The following is a 26,818-nucleotide window of genomic DNA, read 5'->3' as shown; positions in this document are numbered from 1 at the left end:
TTATGAATATCATTTTCTGTGTTGGATAATTTTAAATCATATTTTATAGCATTGGTTGTTAAGAATGTGACAATACCAATATGTGTAGCTTTTCTTTTTTTGTTCTTTTTTTTTTTTTCAAATATTCAAACCATTATTTAAGGGGAAAAAGTTTTAAAATCTTTTTTTTCTGTAAAAACAGTCGCCATGGTGAGCAATGACTTTTATGTGGCATTTGGGGTGTTAAATCCTCCTTTCACTCTTTTCTAGAAATAAAGACCCCCATTTGTGACAAATAAAGAGCAAACAGGCTCGTTAATTGATAAGGTGTGTGGGGGGTTAAGATGAACAAATAAATCCATGTTACCTCTCCCTTGGGACAGAGGTGCAGATGGGAGAAGCACAGATGTTATCTGCAGCCTGCTTATTTCCTTTTGCCTCCTCTGCCCAAGCTGTAAATTCACCATTCTTGACCCCACATCACACAGCTGAAGCTTTGGTTTTATCAGTGCTTCGGAGATGCTTCTTGGCTTTTAAATGTCAGTAAAGGCATGTTGGTAATATAATAGAACCAGAGCTACAGCCATTTGAATTAGAACAGGCTCAGTTAATTCAATACTGTAATGTCCTTTTCCTGTAGAATGAGCTCTGTTCAGGGTAAACTGTAGGACGGGTAAAGAAGTTGTCAGGTAGTCTTAAAGAAAAAGCAGGACAAATCTTAATAAATAAGAAATAAAGCAGTATATTAATTTAAAACAGCCTGGAAACCCTGCACAGACGCTCCACTGTGCCCGGAGTTGATTGATAAAATCCACAACATTGATGATGTTATATGAATGAGCATCTTACATATAAGTATCTCATACCTTTACATTCTATAGCAGGAGGATTTTGCTTGGTGCAGTTTCCTTCTACGTCACGTCTTAAACAGTCATATAGACTGGACTCATTACCAACACAATGGATTTTCTCTCTCCATATTGGTCCTGGTCTTCTTGTGTAGTTCAGTAATGATGGCACTGCATCTCCACATCTGAGCTCTCTACAGATGACATTGGCTGTTTCTGGCTCTGCATCAATTTCACAAACAGATTCCCAAGTATCACCACCAGCTCTTGTTTCTAAATAGCCGGAACATGGATGAGGCCCGTTAACTAATCGGTATTCTCTGTGACCTAAAGAATAATACACCAAAACTCATTAAACTATTTAAGATTAAGGGATATCTAGTTAATGTTGTGCTTTTTATATAATATCTATACAAATGAAATTAAATGTCTTAATAGATCATAGACTGAACATGAGTCAACAATGTGATGCAGCAGCCAAAAATGCAAACACAATTCTGGGATGAACTAAGAGAAGCATAGAGTCCAGATCACGTGAGGTCATTACCCCCTCTACTCTTCCTTAGTCAGACCTCATCTGGAATACTGGGTCCAGTTCTGGGCTACCCAATTTAAAAAAGACATACATAAACTAGAGCAAGTTCAGAGAAGAGTTACCAAGATGGTGAGCGGTCTGCAAATCATGTCCTATGAGGAACGGTTAAAGCACCTGGGAATGTTTAGCAGAAGAGAAGGCTGAGAGGAGACTTAATAGCTATCTACAAATATCTGAAGGGCTGTCACAGTGCAGAGGGATCAGCCCTATTCTCATTTGCACAAGTAAGACTAGAAGCAATGGGATAAAACTGAAAGGGAGGAGACACAGATTAGATATTAGAAAAAACTTTCTGACAGTGAGGGTGATCAATGAGTGGAACAGGTTATCACTGGAGATGGTGAGTTTTACTTCAATGGAAGTGTTCAAACAAAGGCTGGACAAATATCTGTCTGGGATTACTTAGTAAATCCTGCACTGAGCAGGGGTTGGACCTGATGACCCTGGAGGTCCCTTCCAACTCTACCATTCTAGGATTCTATGAATAATTGACTGACTAATTCATCAAACAGAGCCAAAACTGAAGTTAAAAACATGACTGATTAGCTGTTCCCTGAAGCTCCTCTATCAAAGTTATTTAACATCAAATGGACCCATTGAGTCCCCATGTAACCTCCTATACCTGGAGCCCTCTGAGCCTCCTACTGGCAAAACTCCTTAACTGCAGTGACAGGTGATCCTGCAAGCAGCCCGTAAACATGGTCCAATTCACCAAGATGATGTATCGGTATCAATCTTCCCTGACGTCTCTACAGAGCTCAAAAAACAAAGAACATCGTTCACCAGGATCAAACACAAGCTGTGGGACCCCCAGTTGCCCTACTCCATAGCATATCCTGCTCATCTGAGAGTGGTGGATGGCGACCGCACATGGATCTTCATGACTCCAGTGGTGGCTGAGGAATGGCTGTTTAGCAGACGATGCGCAGAGAAGCCATAACATCTGTCTGCCGATATCCAGTTATAAACGTGGGACTGCAATGAGTTTATCTGTTTAACCCTGAAGTACTTTCGTGAGTTATGAGCCGGTTATGCTTATCCTATAGAAGGGCCAGTTATTAGACATGCAGAGCCCAGTCGATCCAATTACTGGTTGGCCTCATAAATGATGGATGGAAGGTGCACATCGCATGCTGATGAAGTAATCCTATTGTGTTCTAGATAAGGACAGTATATCTATTTTCTGGAAATACAGCACATGGGACTCCTTTCCTTATCTTTTATACTTGCTTTTAGCAGGGAATCTCTTTAATTCTTCCTGAGTATAGTGTCTGTCCAAGCTATTAATATTACTGAATTTGCTATAGTACCCCATGTGTAGAGAATCTGTTTTCTTACTACACAGTTGCCACCTGTTACCCTTTTGGCCACGAGTAAGGTCATGTTATAGTTTATTTTGTTTAATTGTGCATAACAAGTTGACTTATAGCCGTTTATAATACTACTTTATATAATACTAGCCGATATACCTGGCTTCACCCAACTTCATTTGATACAAAAAAAAAATTTCATGTTGGGGGATAGACAGAGTTTGGAAAAATAGGAAACAAAAAGTAGAAATGAAGGATATTCTTCGCAGGGAAGCGTATTGGATTTTGGAATTAAATACTAGATTTCCATTCGGTATGAATTATAGAACGGATCTATTCTGTGTTTATTAATAAATAGTAAGGGGGGAGTAAAGGTAAAAAAAGAAAAGAGAAAATGTGTGTATATATATATATATATATATATATATATATATATATATATATATGTTTTTTGTTTTTTTTTCTGTTTCTGTTTTTCCCTCTCCTGACTTCTACTCTGGTAAATTTATATACCCTGCAATCGCTTCATGATTATGCGGAAACAGTGTGTACAACTATATATCTGAAAAAAAAAAAGAGATAAGAATGGGAGAGAAAAGGAAAAGACAAAAATTTTTTTTTTTTTTTTTCTTGACTTCTTTGGTGAATTTATATACCCTGCAATCGCTTTATGATTATGCGGAAACAGCGTGTACAACTATATACCTGAAAAAAAAAGAGATAAGAATGGGAGAGAAGGAGAAAAGACAAAAAAAATATATATATATATATATTTTTTTTCCCTTAGATTCTTAGATTCTTTACCTATTTATCGCTATGTAAATGTATTTAAGAATTGTTTCTCAGATATCCACATGCATACTTGTTTCTCTATCTGTCTATTTTGGATCCTCCTGCCACAAATCTCTGTATGCTGGGTGTAACATGTGATGTAATTAGCTCTTGAACACACCCTCTATACCATCCCTCAACCATTTCCCCCCCTGACAAGCTAACATACACAGGTATCTCTCCTTTGATTTTAATTTGTATTTGGTCTATAAATGTCTTATGTACTCCATACCTCATAGCTGTTGACAAAGGCTTTTGCCGAAATGCGTTCAGCGTCACCTGTGAGCTGTATGCTTTGTTTTATTCAATAAAGAAGGAAATTTTTAACGGTAGCAGCTCCCCTCCATCTCTATTTTCTACTCATATGGAATCTGGCCGTTTGCCGTCGGCTACTTGAGGATGGAGCTCCTGTTGGATCCCAGATCTTCCTGCAACACTGAAAGTTACTGCTGGTGAGGTGAGCCCACATCTCTCTTTTTTGGCTTATTCATTTGATACAGGTGTTTACATGTTGTTTGCATGGAAAGTTCTATGAAGTGTTGGTTACTTTAGATTAACCAAGTAATAAAATATGTATACATATACAGGACCGATAGATTCTCCTCAGGCTGCATGTAGTGATGTCCCTCTGCAGAATGTGCCACCCCTCCCACCCTCCACATTTAGGACCTAAATAATATTTGTGCCAAATTTCACGCTTGTATGACACCAGTAATTTACATTACATAAGGGTGCACTTACTTTTGCAATTAGCATTGAATAATCGAGTGGTATCCCCTTACTTTTCTTATTTAGGGCCTTACTTTTTCTACTTAGGACCTAAAGAATGCCCGTGCCAAATTTCATGCTTGTACTACATCGGGAAGTTACATTACATAGGGGTGTACTTACTTTTGCAATTAGCATTGAATAATTGAGTTGTGACCCCTTTACTTTTCCTATTTAGGACCTAAAAAATGGTCGTGCCAAATTTCATATTTGTAGGATATTGGAAAGTTACATTACATAGGGGTGCCAATATTTTTACACTTAGCATTGAATAATCAAGCTGTGACCCCTTTACTTTTTCTACTTAGGATCTAAAGAATAGTCGTGACAAATTTCATGTTTGTATGACACCAGGAAGTTAGAGAATTAGTGGCGAGTCAGTCAGTCAGTCAGTGAGTGAGTCAGTCAGTGTGGGCTGTCAATAAATCAAGCAATCAGCAGCACCATATGCAAAAGCAGATACCACTGCGGGAGTAAATCCAACTGTGCACGCCTACCCTGAATCTGGACTTCAGGAGTCTTCAATGGTATAACAGAATAGGATGGTTCGGTTCCCATGTGCTGCCGTACCATCTTATTCAGTCAGTGTGGGCTTTCGCCTTTATATATATGGATGTCGATTAGACCAGAGGACTGCAATAATATATTCCAAGAAATCACAAAAGTAGAGGGGTCTAATACTAGCAAACTAACCCTTCACAGAAAAGAACCCTAAAATATAACTTACTAATGTCAATATTAAACATAGCGGCTAAGGACTAACACGCAAATACTGGCTGTCCCTCGAATTGGATCACCTTAACAGAGCAGTGATCCCTCTTAGGGACATACACAAAAAAGACCACAGTGACAAACGTATGAGTTGAATAGATGAACAGCTTCTGGTGCACTGCAATCCCTATATAAAGGATAAGGGATGAGCAGTGGGAGGTAAACAGCCACAAGTATTTCATGATGTTAAGGCCGACCCACATATCAGTATATCTCTTCTCTAAGCAAGATTGGGAGATCTACATATAACTTTAGGGTTTTGGGGGGATTCAATAGATCCAATGCTTTGCCCATATAGTTAACTATTAGAGATGAGCGAGCACCAAAATGCTCGGGTGCTCGTTGCTCGAGTCGAGCTTTCCGCTTGAGGGTTCGTTTCAAGTAACAAACCCCATTGAAATCAATGGGCGACCCGAGCATTTTTGTATATGACTGATGCTTGCTAAGGTTTTCATTTGTGCAAATCTGCAAAACCTACGAAAGTGATGGAAACGACACAGAAACGGATAGGGCAGGTGAGGGGCAACATTCAGGGCTGCATCTCAGGTTCCCAGGTCTCACTATTAAGCCACAGTAGCGGCAACAGTGCACCCCCCCCCCCCCCCCAACAATTTTTACTTTGGACAAACCCTCATTAGCAATGCACACCATAGCTAAGCACCACACTACCTCCAACCATGCACAATCACTGCCTTCGGGACACACCGCTGCCTCTTCTCCTGGGTTACATGCTGCCCAACCCCCTTGCAAGACCCAGATTCCACAGCGCACACAACAGTGTCCCTGCGCAGCCTTCAGCTGCCCTCATGCCAAACGCTGGCCTCAGAGCCACACCACCCTCATGTCTATTTATAAGTGCGTCTGCAATGAGGAGGAACCGGAGGCACACACTGCAAAGGGTTGGCAGGGCCAGCCAGCGACCCTCTTTGAAAGGGGGGGGGGGGAATAATAGCGCACAATGCTGTGGAGTATTGATAATAGATTGACGTTCCATCTTCATTTCAATCCTTTGCCACCTCCGTCAGGAACTGCAAGCGTGGGCATATAGGGGACTCGCTGCCAGCCCATCACTTCTACACATCTCCACAATGCAGCAATACTCGGTGCGGGAAGTATGTGAGCGGGCTCTTGGTCAGCCTCTGTCCCAGCCAACACCTTGTGTGGCCCAAGGTGCTGCAAGTGACATAGCAATGGGGACTCCATGTGTCCACACACTACTCATTCTGTTTGGGTGTCGGATACCTCATCGACAATGCAAGGGGTAAACCATCTGCACTCTGCACCCTACCCAAGTCTGTCAGTGTTATGGGGACAGACAGGTAAAACACCTCAATGGGAAGTCTGTGTGCACCCACAGCATGGGTGGCTAGTAGGAACCCACAGACAGTACATAAAGAAATCCCATTGCAGTGCCCCGGATAGCTGAGGTTACGTGAGAGGAAATACATGTTGGCCTCGGCCCACAATCCATGCCCCAGTCAGTCGGAGTTTTTTGGGGGGCCAGATAGGTAGAACACCACGATGGGAAGACTGTGTGCACCCATAGTATACACAGACCCCTGCATATTCCTGTAGCAAAGGTATAAGCTGACCCCGGTAACAGTTATGTTGCAGTTATGTCTAGGGAGACCCCATTAACATTTCTGTATTAACAGTATAGACAGACCCTAGTAACATTTCATTAGCAGAAGCATAGGCAGACCCCTGTAACAGTTATGTTGCAGCAGTATTGGCAGACCCCTGTAACATTTATGTAGCAGCAGTATTGGCAGACCCCTGTAACATTTGTGTAGCAGCAGTATATGCAGACCCCTGTAACATTTCAGTAGTAATAGTATAGACAGACCCCAGTAAAATTTCTGCTGTAGCAGTATAGACAGAGCCAAGTAACATTTCTGTAGCAATAGTATAGGCAGACCCCAAAAACATTTATGTAGCAGCGGTATAGGCAGATACCTGTAACATTTCTGTAGCAGCAGTATAAGCAGACCCCTGTAACATTTTTGTTGCAGAAGCATAGGTAGACCCCTGTAACATGTCTGTAGTAGAAGTATAGGCAGACTCCAGTAACATTTCTGTAGCAGCAGTGTAAGCAGACCCCCTGTAACATTTACGTGGCAGAAGTATAGGCAGACCCCAGTAAGATTCTTGTTGCAAAAGTATAGGCAGACCCCTTTAACATTTATGTGGTAGAAGTATAGGCAGACCCCAGTAACAGTTATGTAGCAGCAGTATAGGCAGACCCCAGTAAAATTTCTACAGTAATACTATAGACCAACCTCTAAAACATTGGGATACCATGAGCGTAGGATGGCCGGAAAAATTAGTTGGATAAGAGTGTAGGCGTTGGCCCCAAAAATTAGTGTACCAAGAGTACAAGTTTACCTATGAAAAATTTATCAACAGAGAGGGCAGGTGAATCCCATAAACATTTTTTTAAAGATACAGCTCACTGTTGCTTAATTTATAACAGAGCCTGGAGGCAGCCCTGTTGAAAAATTTGGTTCATGTTACTGTTTCAATACTTTTGAAACTTAGAAAAATTGTAAAAGCATTGGTAGATGTAGATGAGCCTTTTGGGCCACAGAAAAATTGGCAGTTCAGCGCGATGACATGTTGTTTCTGGAGGAGGAGTAGCAGTAGGAGGACGAATGTCAGAGACAGATTGACAAAGCTGAATGCCCGTTTTAAAAGTGATAGAGAAGAGTGCTTTTATCTGCTGTTGCAGCGAAAAGAATCTTTAGGTTCTGCTGCTCTCCGCCGGTGGAGAAGAGAAGTCTGGGGAAATCCAGGCTTTGTTCATCTTTATGAGTGTAAGCATGTCGACACTGGCAGTTGACAGGCGGGTACGCTTCTGCATGATGATTCCCCCAGCTGCACTAAACAAACTCTCTGACAAGACGCTAGCGGCAGGGCAAGCCAGTACCTCCAGGGCATACAGCGCAAGTTCGTGCCACGTGTCCAGCTTTGACACCCAATAGTTGTATGGAGCAGAGGCATCACGGAGGACGGTGGTACGATCGGCTACGTACTCCCTCACCATCTTTTTACAGTGCTCCCTCCGACTCAGCCTTGACTGGGAAGTGGTGACGCAGTCTTGCTGGGAAGCCATAAAGTTGGCAAAGGCCTTGGAGAGTGTTCCCCTGCCTGCGCTGAAGATGCTGCCTGATCTCCGTGCCTCCCCTGCTACTTGGGCCTCGGAACTGCGCCTTCTGCCACTAGCGCTGTCAGATGGGAAGTTTACAATCAGTTTGTCTACCAGGGCCCTGTGGTATTGCATCACTCTCGAAACCCTTTCCTCTTCAGGAATGAGAGTGGAAAGGTTCTCCTTATACCGGGGGTCGAGAAGGGTGTACACCCAGTAATCCGTAGTGGCCAGAATGCGTCTAACGCGAGGGTCACGAGAAAGGCAGCCTAACATGAAGTCAGCCATGTGTGCCAGGGTCCCAGTACGCAACACATCGCTGTCCTCACTAGGAAGATCACTTTCCGGATCATCCTCCTCCTACCCCTCCTCCCCCTTCTCCTCCTCGTCCACAAGCCATACACGCTGAACAGATAGGAGGCAAGCAGCATGGGTATCCTCAGCAGTGGGCCCAGCTGTCTCTTCCCCCTCCTCCTCCTGCTCCTCCCCCTCCTTCTCCTCCTCCTCCAAAACGCGCTGAGATATAGACATGAGGGTGCTCTGACTATCAAGCGACATACTCTCTTCCCTGTCTCCTGTTCAGACCGCAAAGCGTCTGCCTTTATGCTTTGCAGCGAACTTCTCAGCAGGCATAGCAGAGGAGTGGTGATGCTAATGATTGCAGCATCGCCGCTCACTATCTGCGTTGACTCCTCAAAGTTTCCAAGGACCTGGCAGATATCTGCCATCCAGGCCCACTCCTCGGTAAAGAATTGGGGAGGCTGACTCCCACTACGCGCGCCCATGTTGGAGTTGGTATTCCACTATTGCTCTACGCTGCTCATACAGCCTGGCCAACATGTGGAGCGTAGAATTCCACCGTGTGGGCACGTCGCACAGCAGCCGGCGCTCTGGCAGATTAAACCGATGTTGCAGGGTCCGCAGGGTGTCAGCATTCGTGGTGGACTAGCAGAAATGTGCGCAGACGCGGCACACCTTGCCGAGCAGGTCTGACAAGTGTGGGTAGTTTTTCAGAAACCGCTGAACCACCTGATTGAAGACATGGGCCAGGCATGGCATGTGTGTGAGGCTGCCGAGCTGCAGAGCCACCACCAGGTTACGGCCGTTGTCACACACGACCATGCTTGGTTGCAGACTGAGCGGCGAAAGGCAGAGGTCAGTCTGCTCAGTCAGACCCTGCAACAGCTCGGGGGTCGTGTGCCTCTTGTCACCTAGGCTGAGTAGTTTCAGTACGGCCTGCTGACGCTTGCCCACCGCTGTGCTGCCGTGCCGCGCCACACCGACTGCTGGCGACGTGCTGCTCACATTTCTTAATTGAGAGGTAGAGGTTGCGTAGGAGGAGGAGGAGGGGGAGGGTTTAGAGGAGGTGGCATAGACCGCCGCAGATACCAGAACCGAGGAAGGACCCCCAATTCTGGGTGTGAGTAGGATGTGTGCGGTCCCAGGCTCTGACTCTGTCCCAGCCTCCACCAAGTTCACCCAATGTGCCGACAGGGAGATATAGTGGCCCTGCCCGCCAGTACTTGTCCACGTGTCCGTGGTTAAGTCGACCTTCCCAGTAACCACGTTGGTGAGGGCATAATTGATGTTGCGGGAGACGTGCTGGTGTAGGGCTGGGACAGCACACACGGGGAAAAATAGTGGCGACTGGGGCCGAGTAGCGTGGGACCGCCACCGCCATCATGTTTTTGAAAGCCTCCGTTTCCGCAAGTCTGTACGGCATCATCTCCAGGCTGATCAATTTGGCAATGTGCACGTTCAATGCTTAAGCGTGCGGGTGCGTGGCGGCGTATTTGTGCTTGCGCTCCACCGCTTGCGCTAGCGACAGCTGGATGCTGCGCTGAGAGACATTGCTGGATGGGGCCGAGGACAGCGGAGGTGAGGGTGTGGGTGCAGGCCGGGAGGCACTTGTGCCTGCATCCTGAGAGGGGGGGTGGATCTGAGTGGCAGGTTGGGGCACAGGGGGAGAGGCAGTGGTGCGACTCGGAGGCAGTGAACGGCCTTCATCCCACCTTGTGGGGTGCTTGGCCATCATATGTCTGTGCATGCTGGTGGTGGTGAGGCTGGGTACTGGTGGCTCTCCGGCTGATCTTGGTGTGACACAGTTTGCACACCACTGTTCGTCGGTCATCCGCGCTCTCAGTAAAAACCATCCACACCTTTTAAAGACCTAGGCCTCTGCAGGGTGGCTTGGCGCGAGGGGGTGCTTTGGGAAACAGTTGGGGGAGTCCTCTCCCACCTGAGGAGTTTGTCATGACCGATGCCCAACCTTTGGAAAGTTCCCGGAGTCCGGGTGATGAGGCTGGGGACTTCCGGCAACTGTCTCAAGAGCTTTCAGTAGGTGAGGAGGTCGATGATGATGAGACACAGTTGTCTATCTGTGAGGTAGTAGTAAGGGCAGTAAGTCCGAGGGAGGAGCGCACAGAGGATTCGGAAGAAGAGCTGCTGGACGATGAGGTGACTGACCCCACCTGGTTCGCTAAGCCAAATGAGGAGAGGTCTTCAGAGGGGGAGGCAAGTGCAGCAGCAGGACTGGTTGGAAGAGGCAGTGGGGTGGGCAGGGGTAGAGGCAGGGCCAGAGTGAGGAACCATTTTCTCCCCAATCAAGGCAGGGGCCCGAGAACAGTTCCTGGGAGTCTGCCTGCTCATCAGAATGTGTCATTTTCATGGAGTGAGGAGGCTGGGAGGAAGGAGGAGCAGCAGCGAGAGGATTCAGAGTTGCAGCAGTGGTCGGCGTAGAAGACTGGGTGGTTGATACATTGCTGGATGCATATTCTGCCATCCACGACAGGACCTGCTCACACTACTCAGTTTGTAACTACCACGTGGAACCAAAAATTGTAATATGAAGCTGGGGACCCCAGAAACTTGCCTCTCTCCTAATCCCGCAGCAGCCGGCTGCAAATCACCGGACCAGGAACTCGACCTGTGCCCACACCCTCACTTGGACCTCCGCGTCCTCGCCCGCGTCCATGGCCTCGTCCTCTAGGCCTACCCCTACCCCTCAGCATGGTGTATTTCGAATAGAGCAGATACAGAGTGGTCTGAATAATCATGCAATTAGTGGCGTGCAGTTGGAGGCTGACAGCGGTTATGTTACGCACACTGCAGTCCGCAAAAAATTATACGCTAGGCTGCAAAAAGGCCTAGCTGGGTAATAGTGAGCCACTACAACTCCCAGAGGCCACGCAGTAAAATGCACATGGTCACAGGTAGCCCTAAGAAGGAGGTTTTTTTCAGATTTTTTTGAAAAAGCCAACAGCCTAGATAGCGTGTATATGTCTTTCCCTCTATCAGGGGCTGTGGCCGTACACTGTGCGTGAAGTTGACGGGACGCACAGAGCGGTGTAAAAAATTATGCAATTATTGGCCTGCACTTGGAGGATCACAGCGGTTATGTAACGCACACTGGAGGCCGAAAAAAATTATACGCAAGGCTGCAAGAAGGCCTAGCTGGCTAATAGTGAGCCACTACAACTCCCAGCAGCCACAACAGTAATGCACGCGGTCACAGGTAGCCCTAGGAAGGAGCTTTTTGGGGTAATTGTTGACAGGATTCCACACTACCACTGTCCCTGCCTGACCAGTACTGCCCCTATACTCTGTATAATTGACTGCAGACTGAGAGCGCAATAGTCTGTACAGCCCAAGATGAAAAAAAAAAAAGTTGTGCAAAACTGCTCCCAGCAGCCACAACAGTAATGCACACGGTAAAATGTGGCCCTAAGAAGGACCATTGGGGTTCTTGAAGACGCTAACAGCCTAACACTCTCCTTATAGCAGGAACAGCAGGAACACCACTCTCCCTAATCTCTGCCAGGGTGTGTCTGAGGCGAGCCATGTGCGGGACTGCTTTAAATACTCAGCGGTCACTTGATCTCACCAGCCACTCACTGCAGGGGGGTGGGATAGGGCTGACACGTCACAGCAGGAAGTGGTAATGCCTTCCCCGCATGTCTCTTGGCCAGAAAATGGCACTAAACATGCGGGGAAGGAAATGCAATTGACTCGAGTACTGCATGGTGCTTGTCTCGAGTAACGAGCATCTCGAGTACCCTAATACTCGAACGAGCATCAAGCTCGGACGAGTACGTTTGCTTATCTCTATTCACTATATATATTCTCTCCCCACATGCATAGATGAAATAAGATATTGTTATTAGAGGTTACAGGTGGAGTTTATTCACTCTATATACCTATTTCTCCCTATTCAGCTAATAGAGCATAATGCTACTGCTCTTTACTATGTAAATAATATGTTATCCATATGAAGAAAAGCACTTCAGATGTAGCTTAAAAATCCATTGTGATGAATCAAAGTTTCAAGAATATTGATGGATAAATGATTTAACGTTTGATGCATTTCTTTTGCACAACTCAATTTATCAGGAACCATGTAAGTCAATGGATGTCTCCAAGTGGTAACTAATCGAAGTATAAATCACCAACATCTGAACATCCAGGGCAGAACGCTTGAAATGCACTCAGAACCATATATATAATATACTAATCACTCCCTAGATGAATCAAAGTCCCTAGGGACCTCTTCACAGTAGCCTGGAGTACGATTACCCCCAGCTTGTTTTAGTAGCTCAGAGCCCAATTCTCCCCAGACACAGAAAATAAATAAATAAAATGGAAGAGCAGCAGTACCACCACTTCTGGTGGGTATTCCATCTGAATTCTCATGCCATGATGCCCATAATCACGCCCTTAGTCGTATAGACTATATATCTGGGTCCCCGCCTCTATTTTCCAAGGTCAGCTCCATAATGTATCTCCAGAGGTTTCTGACCACTCCCCAATGTGGTTAGCTTGCATTTCAGAGCAGATTTAAGTATACCTTAAGGCGCACAAGCAGGCCTCGGACTGTATCCTGGTGTGGGATGTGGTTAAAGCATACCTCAGAGAGTGCATTAGATCATCCATATCCTTCATTAAAAAGGCTATGGCGAGAGAGGATGAGCTGGTGGAGCTGTGAAGGTCCATGGAGAGGGCTTTTATTACTGACCCCACGGAGACCAATACGACGAGATGGTTGCAAATTATTTATTATTATCGTTAGCGTTTAGTCGTTCACAACCCTCAGCGACCCTAAAGACGAGCTTCCTCCATTTTTCAGTTTGCACTGCTTCTTTCCCTTGTGTGATATCTATGACAGTATCAGCTTTGACAGTATCAGCCATCGTGTCCTTTGGTGGCCAGGTCTTCTTTTGCCACTGATCTGTCCAAGCATTATAGATTTTTGTAGTGACTCTGCTCACATTACATGGCCAAAATATGTGAGCCGAGTCATCTTGTCCTCCAATTATATTTCTGGTCTTATACGATTCAGGACTTCTCTGTTTGTTACTCTCCCCGTACAGGGCATACGCAGCAGCTTTCGTCAACACCACACCTCAAACAGATCAATCCTCCTTTTATCAGCTTTTTTCGCAGTCCAGCTTTCACATTCATACATGGATATGGGAAAAATAGTGGTTTGCACTATCTTGCATTGAGTTGCTATACTGATATCCCTACTTTTCTAGATTGTATCCATGTTTAGCACCGTGCTTCGCCCCAGTGCTATCCTATGATTCATCTGGCATAGATTCTCCAGCCTGATCAATTTTTTACCCAAGGAAGATAATCTCTTGCATGCATTCTATGGCCTCCTGCTATATTTGGCAGATTTAGACAATTCTGTGAGAGTCTTACTAAACTCAAATTACCTATACGGATGAGGAATTGTATTAATAGCTAACAAATATTAAGTTTCCAAGTTTGCCGGAGGATCATGTGTCCTTTTTAGATTCCTTTATATCCATTGAAGAGATCGAGGAGGCCCCACTCTCCCTGTCAAAGGGTAAAATACCGGGACCTCATGGCCTTCCTCTGGAGGTACACCTACAGTATAGGGAGCTGTTGGTTCTGCAGCTGCTCCCAAAATGGTGTTCTTGATAAGGAATGCCTCCCTTTATAGAGGTCAACATAATCCATAACCTTAAACCTGATAAAGACCTGGAGGATTGCAGATCATATAGGCCCATCTCCTTACTCATCCTAGATAACAAAAAGTCTGTCACTCCGCTTAAACTTAGCTATACAGGACATTGTTCACCCAGATCAATTGGGATTCATATCAGGAAAATCCACCTCAGATAATATATGTAGAGTGCAAATAGTCACATAGATGGGTTGGAGGTGGCAATCTGATTGAGCTTCAGCTTCCCTCAATGCTGTCAAGGAACTTGACTCAGTTGAGTGGCCTTATCTACTATTGGTGCTCCAAAGATTCGGGTTTGGAGAAACATTTATTAAGTGGATTTCCATAATATATAGCTCTCCAGTTGCTACGGTCTCAGTAAATAATATGACATCTACCTGCTTTCAGATGACCAGGGCTGTCCTCTCTCCCGTCTCTTGTTCGCATTGGCTATAGAACTATTAGCTTTACTCCTTCATCAAGACCCCATTTACGAAGGCATAGTAATAGGCCTAAGAGAAAATCGTGTCAGACTATATGCAGGTGACTTGATTTTGTTTATGTCAAACTCTATGGAAACTCTGCTGCATGCTATATCCCTGATTAATATGTTTGGGCATTATGCAAGCCGATATGTAACTTGTCCAAAGTCCACATTTATGCCACTGTAAATAACTGACTGGATCATGGGGAATTAGATATGTGACCTCCAAGTCCCTCCAAGTTTTAAATACCTGGGAATTCATATATAGAGATACTTCACTTACAGCTTTTATATGAATGTGGCCCCTCTCCTTCCCTTTATTCAGAGTAAATGTAGTCTGGAGTTAATTGCCCTTATCTGTATCAGACCGAATTAATCTTAGCAAAATAATAATCTTCCCAAAATTGTTGTACTGTTTAGAACATGCAGATAAAAAAATCTGTTGTGGTATTATATATATATATAAAGACAAAAGCCCTCACTGACTCACTGACTGACTGACTGACTGACTCACTCATTGACTGACTCACTGGCTCACTGACTGATTGACTGACTTACTGGCTGACTGACTCAATGACTGACGGACTCACTGACTCACCTCACTGACTGACTCACTGACTCACTCACTAAATGACGGACTCACTGACTCACTCACTGACTCACTCACTGACTGACTGACTCACTGACTGACTGACTCACTGACTGACTGACTCACTGACTCACTCACTGACTCACTCACTCACTGACCTCACTGATTCACTCACTCACTGACTGACTAACTGACTGACTGACTCACTGAGTGACTCACTGACTCACTCACTGACTGACTCGCCACTAATTCTCCAACTTCCCGATGTCGTAGAAATATGAAATTTGGCACGAGCATTGATTATGTCATAAGTAGGAAAAGTTAATGGGTCTCAACTCGATTATTCAATTCTAGCGCAAAAGAATTAGCGTCCAAATTTTATGTACGGAATCTAATTCTCTCACTTCCTGTTGTCATTTTGTATAAAGGAAACGTCACATGGTTACCTCCACGTGGTGTTTCCTGGGTAACACAAAGAACCATGCAAAATTGTGAACATATTTTTTTCTTTGGTATCTCTAAAGTAACCACTACTTCATAAGATTTTCCGCGTGAACACCACATAAACACCAGTACCAAATTAACTCGGGTGAAGCCGGGTATATCAGCTAGTAATGCATACAAATTATAAGCCAGAACGATGGGACATTAACAGACTTATGGCAGTAAAGGAATGCTAAGTTAGTGCTGCGCATGCGCTGGCACCTCATATGTGAGGGCGCACACCGTGACTCCTGATGGGAGGGCTGTGGCGCATATGCTGGGATGCAGAGATGATGCTGAGTAAGTGCTGTGCATAAGTGGGGGGGGTCTGACCACAATCATTGTCCTCAGCTGGTTACATCCCGAGTGTCCAATCAGGACTTTGGTACATGATGGGCATTTCTAATGTGGTGTGGTGATTGGGTCGATGTCATCCATAGTTTGTATTTAGTCTCTCATGTATTATGTGCATGTCATTGACTTGATAAAGTCAGCAGGTAGCGGTCAAAACGTTCGCTGGTGTATGGATTGAAAGAAAGAGATATGTCCTGGTAATAAAAATGCATTGAGGACTTCTGTTTGCACCCCGTATGCTGCTCCATCTTGCCAGGTTGGCCTGGTTTTATTTGGATGAAGAGTCCACATCTTGCTGGGAGCGTGCCTTTCAGCCCTAAGTGAGTTTCCCTCCCATCACTAAAGTTGGGGAAGATTGGAGGGCTGCTGTCCAACTACTACTGTTTGCTGCTAATGGCGTCTGGGGAGGAGGGAGGTTTGGTGGGTTACAGCAGGTCGGATCTGTTATTCCTGGGTCATGTTGTATCCAGTCCAGTGTGTGATGTGTGGAGAGAAAAGACACATCTCTTACCTGAACATCGCACTCCAATCAGATATGCAGAAGGTGACATTTTACCATCATAGAAACTTGAAATTTGGCATGGGCATTGATATATATATATATATATATATATATATATATATATATATATATATATATATATAAAGACGAAAGCCCTCACTGACTCACTGACTAATTCTCCAACTTCCCGATGTCATAGAAACTTGAAATTTAGCACGAGCATAGATTATGTCATAAATAGGAAAAGCTGATTGGTCCTAACTCGATTATTCAAGTCTAGCGCAAAATAATTAGCGTCCAATTTTTACGTACGAAATCTAATTCTCTCACTTCCCGCTGTCATAGAAACTTGAAATTTGGCACGGGCATTGATTATGTCATAAATAGGAAAAGCTAATGGGTCATAACTAGAGATGAGCGAGCACACTCATCTGAGCTTGATGCTCGTTCGAGCATTAGGGTACTCGAGATGCTCGTTACTCGAGTCGAACACCATGCGGTACTTGAGTCAATTGCATTTCCTTCCCTGCATGTTTAGCGTCATTTTCTAGCCAATAGACATGCGGGGAAGTCATTACCACTTCCTCCTGTGATGTGCCGGCCCTCTCCCCCCACAGTAGTGAGTGGCTGGGCCGATCAGGTGACCGCCGAGTACTTAAAGCAGTCCCGCCCGTGGCTGACCTCAGACACACGCTGGCAGAGGTTAGGGAAAGTGCTGCTGCTGATATAGGGAAAGTGTTAGATTAGGAACCAGTCTTCAAGAACCCCAACGGTCCTTTTTAGGGCTACATCTGAACGTGTGCATTACTGTTGTGGCTGGCTGGGAGCAGTAGTGCACCATTTTTTTTTATTCATCTCGGGCTGTGCAGGCCATTTCATCTATAGCGTTCTCAGTCTGCAGTGTATTATACAGAGCTTAAAGAAAGAGCTGCTGCTGATATAGGGAAAGTGTTAGAGTAGGATCCTGTCTTCAAGAACCCCAACGGTCCTTCTTAGAGCTACACATCTGACCGTGTGCATTATAGTTGTGGCTTGCTGGGATTTGTAGTGCATCCATTTTTGTATTACGCATCTTGGCCTGTTCCCAGCCTTTCAGTAATAGCGTTCTCAGGCTGCAGTGCCGTACAACCAGCTCTCACCGTGAAAGTGCTCTCTAACATCTTCCAGCCTACTGCGAACAACTTCATTTATACCGTTCTGTGTCTGCAGTGCATTGGACAGAGGTCTCACCGCTAAACAGTACTGTAATATTTCCTGGGCCACTGCAAAGTATTTCAGCTCAGCCGCTGTGCAGAGCGTCTCACAATACCCTTTCCTTGGTGGGGTTGAGATAGCCGCAGTTACCAGCACTATCCACTGGCTTTAGAGTCTTCTCCCACTCCATACAGCCTCTATTATCTACAAGTCTCTGCGAGCGGTAAATTACCCCTAGGTATCAGAGCAAGACAGCGGGTTACTTTTTTCAAGTCACGGCATAGAGCCTCCGCTATTTACAAGTCTCTGTGTGCAGTGAATTAAGCCACAGTTGTCAGTGCTGTACAGTGGGGTAATGTATTTGGGCTCTGCTCTATTCTTAATCTGCCATGATGAGGAGTAGGGGTAAGAGTCGAGGACGTGGACGAGGATGCGGAAGCGGACGTCCAAGTGAGGGTGTGGGCACAGGCCGAGTTCCTGGTCGTGGTGAATCACAGCCGGCTGCTGCGAGATTAGGAGAGAGGCAAGTTTCTGGGGTTTCCAGCTTCATATCACAATTTACGGGTCCGTGTGGTAGACCTTTATTACAAACAGAGCAGTGTGAGCAGGTCCTGTCGTGGATGGCAGAAAATGCGTCCAGCAATGTATCGACCACCCAGTCGTTTACGCAGTCCACTACTCCCGGCCAAGGGATTGCAACTCTGAATCCTCTGGCTGTTGCTCCTCCTTCCTCCCAGCCTGATGAGCAGGCAAACTCCCAGGAACTGTTCTTGGGTCCCTGCCATGAGTGGGAAAAATTGGTTCCTCTCTCACCTGAGGAGTTTGTGGTGTCCAATGCTGAACTTTTGGAAAGTTCCTGTCTTCAGTAGGCTTAGGGTGATGAGGCTGGGGACTTACAGCAACTGTCTCAAGAGCTTTTTGTGGGTGAGGATGATGATGAGACACAGTTGTCCGTTAGTGAGGTAGTAGTAAGGGCAGTAAGTCCAAGGGATGAGCGCACAGAGGATTCGGAGGAAGAGCAGCTGGACGATGAGGTGACTGACCCCACCTGGTTTGCTAAGCTTACTGAAGACAGGGCTTCAGAGGGGGAGGCAAGTGCAGCAGCAGGACAGGTTGGAAGAGGCAGTGGATTGGCCAGGGGGAGAGTCAGGGCCAGAGCGAATAATCCCCCAACTGTTTCCCAAAGCACCCCTCTCGCAGCAAGCCTCCGTGCAGAGGGCTAGGTTTTCAAAGGTAACATAGTAACATAGTATGTAAGGCTGAATGAAGACAATGTCCATCTAGTCCAGCCTGTCTATCCTACTGTGTTGATCCATCCAGATGTGGATGTTTTTTTTTAGTGAGAGCACGGACGACCAGCGAACAGTAGTGTGCAACCTGTGTCGCACCAAGATCAGCCGGGGAGCCACCACTACCAGCCTCACCACCACCAGCATACGCAGGCATATGATGGCCAAGCACCCCACAAGGTGGGATGAAGGTCATTCACCACCTCCGGGTCACACCACTGCCTCTTCCCCTGTGCTCTAACCTGCCACACAGATCCAATCCCCCTCCCAGGACTCAGGCACGAGAACCTCCCAGCCTGCACCCACACCCTCACCTCCACTGTCCTCCACTCCATCCAGCAATGTCTCTCAGCGCAGCGTTCAGCTGTCACTAACACAAGCATTGGAGCGAAAGCGCAAATACGCCGCCACCCAACCGCACGCACAAGCTTTAAATGTGCACATTCCCAAATTAATCTGCCTGGAGATGCTGCCGTACAGGCTTGTGGAAACAGAGGCTTTCAAAAACATGATGGCGCCGCGCTCCTGCGCTACTCGGTCCCCAGTCGCCACTATTTTTCCCAGTGTGCCGTCCCAGCCCTACACCAGCATGTCTCCCACAACATAAATCGTGCCCTCACTAACGCGGTTACTGGGAAGGTCCATTTAACCACAGACACGTGGACAAGTACTGGCAGGCAGGGCCACTATATCTCCCTGATGGCACATTGGGTGATCTTGGTGGAGGCTGGGGCCGAGTCAGAGCCTGGGACCGCTCACGTCCTACCCACACCCAGAATAGCGGGTCCTACCTCGGTGCTGGTATCTACGGCGTTTTATGCCACCTCATCTAAACCCTCCACCACCTATACCTCTCAATTAAGAAGTGTGACCACGTCGCCAGCGGTCAGTAGCACGCGGCAGCACAGCGGTGGGCAAGCGTCAGCAAGCCGTGCTGAAGCTAGTCAGCTTAGGTGACAAGAGGCACACGGCCCACAAACTGTTGCAGGGTCTGACAGAGCAGACCGACTTCTGCCTTTCACCGCTGAGCCTCCAACCGGGCATGGTCGTGTGTGACAACGACCGTAACCTGGTGGCGGCTCTGCAGCTCAGCAGCCTCACACACGTGCCATGCCTGGCCTACGTCATCAATCTGGTGGTTCAGCGGTTTCTGAAAAACTACCCCCACTTTTCTGACCTGCTCGGCAAGGTGCGCCACTTCTGCGCACATTTCCACAAGTCCCTCACGGACGCTGCCATCCTGAAGACCCTGCAACATTGGTTTCAGCTGCCAAAGCACTGACTGCTGTGCGATGTGCTCACACGCTGGAATTCTACGCTGCACATGTTGGCCAGGCTGTGCGAGCAGCGTAGAGCAATAATGGAATACCAGCTGCAACATGGGGGCAGTCAGCCACCGCAATTCTTTACTGAGGAGTGGGCATGGATGGCAGATATCTGCCAGGTCCTCGGAAAATTTGAGGGGTCTACCCAGATGGTGAGCGGTGATGCAGCAATCATTAGCGTTACCATCCCGCTGCTTTGCCTGCTGAGAAGTTTGCTGCAAAGCAAAAGGCCGACGCTTTGCGGTTGGAACAGGAGACGGGGGTTGACAGTATGTCGCTTGATAGCCAGACCACCCTCATGTCTATATCTCAGCGCATTTTAGAGGAGGGGGAGGGGGAGGTGGAAGAGACAGCTGGCCACACTGCAGAGGGTACCCATGCTGCTTTCCTCTCATCTGTTCAGCGTGTATGGCCTGTGGAGGAGGAGGATCCTGAAAGTGTTCTTCCTAGTGAGGACAGCGATGCCTTGTGTACTGGCACCTTGGCACACATGGCTGACTTCATGTTAGGCTGCCTTTCTCGTGACCCTCGTGTTGGTGCATTCTGGCCTCTACGGATTACTGGGTGTACACCCTTCTCGACCCACGGTATAAGGAGAACCTTTCCAATCTCATTCGCGAAGAGGAAAGGGGTATGAGAGTGATGCAATACCACAGGGCCCTGGTAGAAAAAGTGATGCTATCTGACAGCGCTAGTGGCAGAAGATGCAGTTCCGAGGGCCAAGTAGCAGGGGGGTGCGGAGATCAGGCAGCATGTCCAGCGCAGGCAGGGGAACACTCTCCAAGGCCTTTGCCAGCAGTATGGCTCCCCAGCAACACTGTATCACCACTCCTCAGTCAAGGCTGAGTTGGAGGGAGCACTGTAAAAAGATGGTGAGGGAGTACGTAGCCGATCATACCACCGTCCTCCGTGATGCCTCTGGACACGTGGCACGAACTTGTGCTATACGACCTGGAGATGCTGGCCTCCCCTGCTGCTAGCGTCTTGTCCGAGAGGGTGTTTAAATTTTTTTTTACAATTTTTCAAAAGTATTGATACTTTGACAGAAACCAATTTTTTCACAGGGGGAGCTGTATCTTTAAAAAATGTTTATGGGTTTCACTTGCCCTCGCGGTTGAGCAATTTTTCAGGGTTACCAAAATGCTCAGGTGCTCGTTCCTCGAGCAAGAGTATAGGCGAAGCCCTCAAACCTGTCAGTAGCAACTGTATAGGCAGTCCCCAGTAACATTTCTGTAGCAAAAGTATAGGTGGACCCTGGTAACATTTCTGTAGCAAGAGTATAGATGGACCCCAGCAACATTTCTGTAGCAAGAGTATAGATGGACCCCGGTAACATTTCTGTAGCAAGAGTATAAGCGGACCCCTGTAATATTTCTGTAGTAGAAGTATAGACGGACCCTAGTAACATTTCTGTAGCAAGAGTATAGATGGACCCCAGTAACATTTCTGTAGCAAGAGTATAAGCGAACCCCAGTAACATTTCTGTAGCAAGAGTATAGACAGACCCTAGTAAAATTTCTGTAGCAAGAGTATAGATGGACACCAGTAACATTTCTGTAGCAAGAGTATAAGCGGACTCCTGTAACATTTCTGTAGCAAGAGTATAGGCAGACCCCTGTAACATTTCTGTAGCAAGAGTATAGGCGGCCCCCAGTAACATTTCTGTAGCAAGAGTATAGGCGGCCCCCAGTAACATTTCTGTAGCAAGAGTATAGATGGACCCCAGTAACATTTCTGTAGCAACAGTATAAGCGGACCCCTGTAGCGTTTCTGTAGCAAGAGTATAGACAGACCCCTGAAACATTGCTGTAGCAAGAGTATAGGCGGACCCCAGTAACATTTCTGAGCAAGTAGAATAGAATATTCCGCGCTTATATCGGTATCCTCCAGGAAAGGTTGATTTTAATGATACCCACAATGTATTTATTGATAAAAATCCAGAATGACAATGCAAAGTAACAGTGGTGTTACTGCATAAAACAAGAGGCTTCAACGCGTTTCGGCGTGTTCTAGCGCCTTTCTTAAGCATCAACAAGCAATAATTACATGCTCTATAAAGAGTTACAAACTGCACTTACTGTGTAAAGCTGATGACGGGGATGCCCCGCGCCGAGAGCTGGTCGGAATGTCGATGTCATCACGCACAACACGTAACACGACTCTCCGTAGCCGCAAGTCTTACTGCACATGTGTGGGGAGGTGAACCGCAACTTGCGTGTCACCTCCCGATGCTCACACTGCGCTAGTGTGGAGACAAACAGCGCATGTAAAGAACCACAGTGGCTGTAAAACAGCTGACCGGCGTTCACATCGCCCATCCTCTCGCCTACACAGCTGTGCAGATACAAAGTTATTAACATTACAACTGCAAAACCATATGTAATGTTATAAATATCCATAAAAAAAACACATTTTAGATGATTATACCCATCTCTGTATACTTCATAAACAAATTAAAAAAATCTCATTATACTAGATCCAAAAAAGATCTATAAATGACCCACATATAAATATATATTGTTTGTTTTTATGTCTAGCAGTTATTGTCCAGCAATTTCTGCATGGATATTGTCCATATATGTAAATCATATTGTGGTTACATTTCATAAAAATTAATACTTTTCAATGATATTTTAGTGGGAATTATTAAATATTCAATAGTGCATACAATTTGCATAATGGATGAAAACCACAAAGAACACCAAAATATAAATGTTAAATAATAGTCTTATACAATATATTGTTTTTATATAAAAAATTTTTCAAGGAAAAATCCTTTAATAGATATTCAACAAATTATTTTAAAATTATTTTAGTAAATCTTTTTCAAGGTTTCGTTTAGACCATATGGTGTCAATGTGTTCAACCTGTAAATCCAGAACATTTAGCGAGCACGCAGTTTCGAAAACGAATTAGAGGTTACATGTTCTAGGGGAGTGATCTTTAATTTTGTTGGGTCTCTCTGATGTACCTCTGTAAAATGGCGTGATATGCCATGCTTCATATACCCTGACGACATGTTGAATCTGTGTTGGTTTAGGAGTATTTTCAACATATTTGTAGTGCGTCCAACATATCTTAGCCCACAAGGGCATTCTATTAAGTAGACCACAAAACGTGAAAGGCAATCCCAAAATCGATTAATTTTACAAACTCTCTGTTCTCGTTCACTATATATATATATATATATATATATCCTTCCTTCCCTGTGTGATAGCCGGACAACATTTGCAGAGTTTTCTCCCACAACGGTACACTCCAGTTAGTATTTTTTTCTCACTATTAAGACCATTTTTCTGGAATTTTTTATGTGGATTTGATGGAGCTACTGAATTCTGCAGGGTTTTATTCCTAAGGTTAATGATTTTAGGTTTAACCTGAATAGTATTTTCCAAGAACGGATCTTTCTTTAGGATATAACAGTTTTTCTTTATTATCTTTTCAGCCCTACACCAGCACGTCTCCCGCAATATCAATTGTGCCCTCACCAACGCGGTTACTGGGAAGGTCCACTTAACCACGGACACGTGGACAAGTACTGGCGGGCAGGGCCACTATACCTCCCTGATGGCACATTGGGTTAATTTGGTGGAGGCTGGGACCGAGTCAGAGCCTGGGACCACACACGTCCTACCCACACCCAGAATTGTGGGTCCTTCCTCGGTTCTGGTATCTGCGGCCGTCTATGCCACCTCCTCTAAACCCTTCCCCTCCTCCTCCTCCAACAATGAAAACATTCTTGGCAAATGCTTTCGCTTTGGTCCGTCTTGCGCCGGTCAATTCGAATGCCCCCGGCCGTCCCTCTTAATCATGGCCACAGTTCCGAAAACCAACAAAATACAACCGGGGTCCTATTCCATTATTCCTACCTGAAGCATTCAGCCGACCGGCAGAGCAATAGTGGAATACCAACTCCAACATGGGCGGCGTAGTGGGAGTCAGCCTTCCCAATTATTTTCTGAGGAGTGGGCCTGGATGGCAGACATCTGCCAGGTCCTCGGAAACTTTGAGGAGTCTACCCAGATGGTGAGCGGCGATGCTGCAATCATTAGCGTCACCATTCCTCTGCTATGCCTGCTGAGAAGTTCGCTGCAAAGCATAAAGGCTGACGCTTTGCGGTCAGAACAGGAGACGGGGAAGAGAGTATGTCGCTTGATAGTCAGAGCACCCTCATGTCTATATCTCAGCACGTTTTGGAGAAGGAGGATGGGGAGGAGCAGGAGGAGGAGGGGGAAGAGACAGCTTGGCCCACTGCAGAGGGTACCCATGCTGCTTGCCTCCCATCTGTTCAGCGTGTATGGTCTGTGGACGAGGAGGAGGAGGAGGATCCGGAAAGTGATCTCCCTAGTGAGGACAGCGATGTGTTGCGTATTTGTACCCTGGCACACATGGCTGACTTCATGTTAGGCTGCCTTTCTCGTGACCCTCGCGTTACGCGCATTCTGGCCACTACGGATTACTGGGTGTACACATTGCTCGACCCACGGTATAAGGAGAACTTTTCCACTCTGATACCCGAAGAGGAAAGGGGTTCGAGAGTGTTGCTATACCACAGGACCCGGGCGGACAAGTTGATGGTAAAATTCCCATCCGACAGCGCTACTGGCAGAAGGCGCAGTTCCGAGGGCCAGGTAGCAGGGGAGGCGCGGAGATCAGGCAGCATGTACAGCACAGGCAGGGGAACACTCTCTAAGGCCTTTGACAGCTTTCTGGCTCCCCAGCAGGACTGTGTCACCGCTCTCCAGTCACGGCTGAGTCGGCGGGAGCACTGTAAAAGGATGGTGAGGGAGTACGTAGCCGATCACACGACCGTCCTCCGTGACGCCTCTGCCCCCTACAACTACTGGGTGTCGAAGCTGGACACGTGGCCTGAACTCGCGCTATATGCCCTGGAGGTGCTTGCTTGTCCTGCGGCTAGCGTCTTGTCAGAGAGGGTGTTTAGTGCGGCTGGGGGAATCATCACAGATAAGCGTACCCGCCTGTCAACCGACAGTGCCGACAGGCTTACACTCATCAAGATGAACAAAGCCTGGATTTCCCCAGACTTCTCTTCTCCACCAGCGGACAGCAGCGATCCCTAAGCAATACGTAGGCTGCACCTGCGGATGGAAGCATCGTTCTCTATCACCATCAAAAACGAGGACATTTTTGCTTCATCAATCTGTGTATACTATTCATCCTTCTCCTCCTGCTCCTCCTCCTGAAACCTCACGTAATCACGCCGAACGGGCAATCTTTCTTAGGGCCACAAGGCTCAGCCATATAATTTTTCTAAACAATTTTTATACGTTTCAATGCTCATTAAAGCATTGAAACTTCCACGTGAACCAATTTTTATTTAAACTGGGCTGCCTCCAGGCCTAGTTACCAATTAAGCCACATTAACCAAAGCGATTAATGGGTTTCACCTGCCCTCTTGGTTGGGCATGGGCAATTTTTCTGAGGTACATTAGTACTGTTGGTACACCAATTTTTGGGGGCCCTCGCCTACAGTGTAATCCAATTAATTTTTTGTCCACCTGCATTACAGCTGACATTACCTCAGCTGTGCTGGGCACTGCAATTGGATAGATTTATGTACCGCCGGTGGCTTCCTGGCACCCACCCATGCTGTGGGTCCACACGGAGTTGTAACTACATGTGTCCACTTCTAAAGAACCCCAGTCTGACTGGGGCATGCAGTGTGGGCCGAAGCCCACCTGCATTAAACATCACATTACCTCAGCTGTGATGGGCACTGCAATGGGATATATTTATGTGCCGCCGGTGGCTTCCTGGCACCCACCCATGCTGTGGGTCCACACGGATTTGTACCTACATGTGTCCACTTCTAAAGAACCCCAGTCTGACTGGGGCATGCAGTGTGGGCCGAAGCCCACCTGCATTAAACATCACATTACCTCAGCTGTGATGGGCAATGCTATGGGATATATTTATGTGCCGCCGGTGGGTTCCAGGGAGCCACCCATGCTGTGGGTCCACACGGAGTTGTAACTACATGTGTCCACTTCTAAAGAACCCCAGTCAGACTGGGGCATGCAGTGTGGGCCGAAGCCCACCTGCATTAAACATGACATTACCTCAGCTGTGATGGGCAATGCTATGGGATATATTTATGTGCCGCCGGTGGCTTCCTGGCACCCACCCATGCTGTCGGTCCACAGGGACTTCAAAATAGGGAGTTGTACCTGCCTGTGTCTATCAATTAAAAAGCCCGGTCAGGTTGGGGTATGCAGTGTGGGCCGAAGCCCACCTGCATTTTATCTGACGTTAGCTCTGCTGTCCAGGGTACTGCAATGGGATACATTTATGTACAGCCGGTGGGTTCCAGGGAGCCACCCATGCTGTGGGTGCACACGGAATTCCCATTGCGGAGTTGTACC

The 26,818-nt window shown here is 46.5% G+C and overlaps 1 protein-coding gene across 1 annotated transcript in view; it reads right to left on the bottom strand.

Moving 5' to 3' along the window:
- The window catches only part of LOC136601560 (scavenger receptor cysteine-rich type 1 protein M130-like), a gene marked incomplete at its 3' end in the record, with an annotated part of 285,923 nt that overhangs the window by 233,712 nt on the left and 25,393 nt on the right, over nucleotides 1-26,818 (bottom strand). The window contains exon 3 of the mRNA XM_066588833.1: nucleotides 846-1,154. Coding sequence (XP_066444930.1) covers nucleotides 846-1,154 — 309 coding nt within the window. The remainder of the gene's footprint in view (nucleotides 1-845; nucleotides 1,155-26,818) is intronic.

Source organism: Eleutherodactylus coqui, unplaced genomic scaffold (genome assembly GCF_035609145.1).
Source record: "Eleutherodactylus coqui strain aEleCoq1 unplaced genomic scaffold, aEleCoq1.hap1 HAP1_SCAFFOLD_168, whole genome shotgun sequence".
NCBI lineage: Eukaryota > Metazoa > Chordata > Amphibia > Anura > Eleutherodactylidae > Eleutherodactylus > Eleutherodactylus coqui.
Note: the sequence above shows the minus strand (reverse complement) of the source record. Positions and strands in the feature narration are given on the sequence as shown.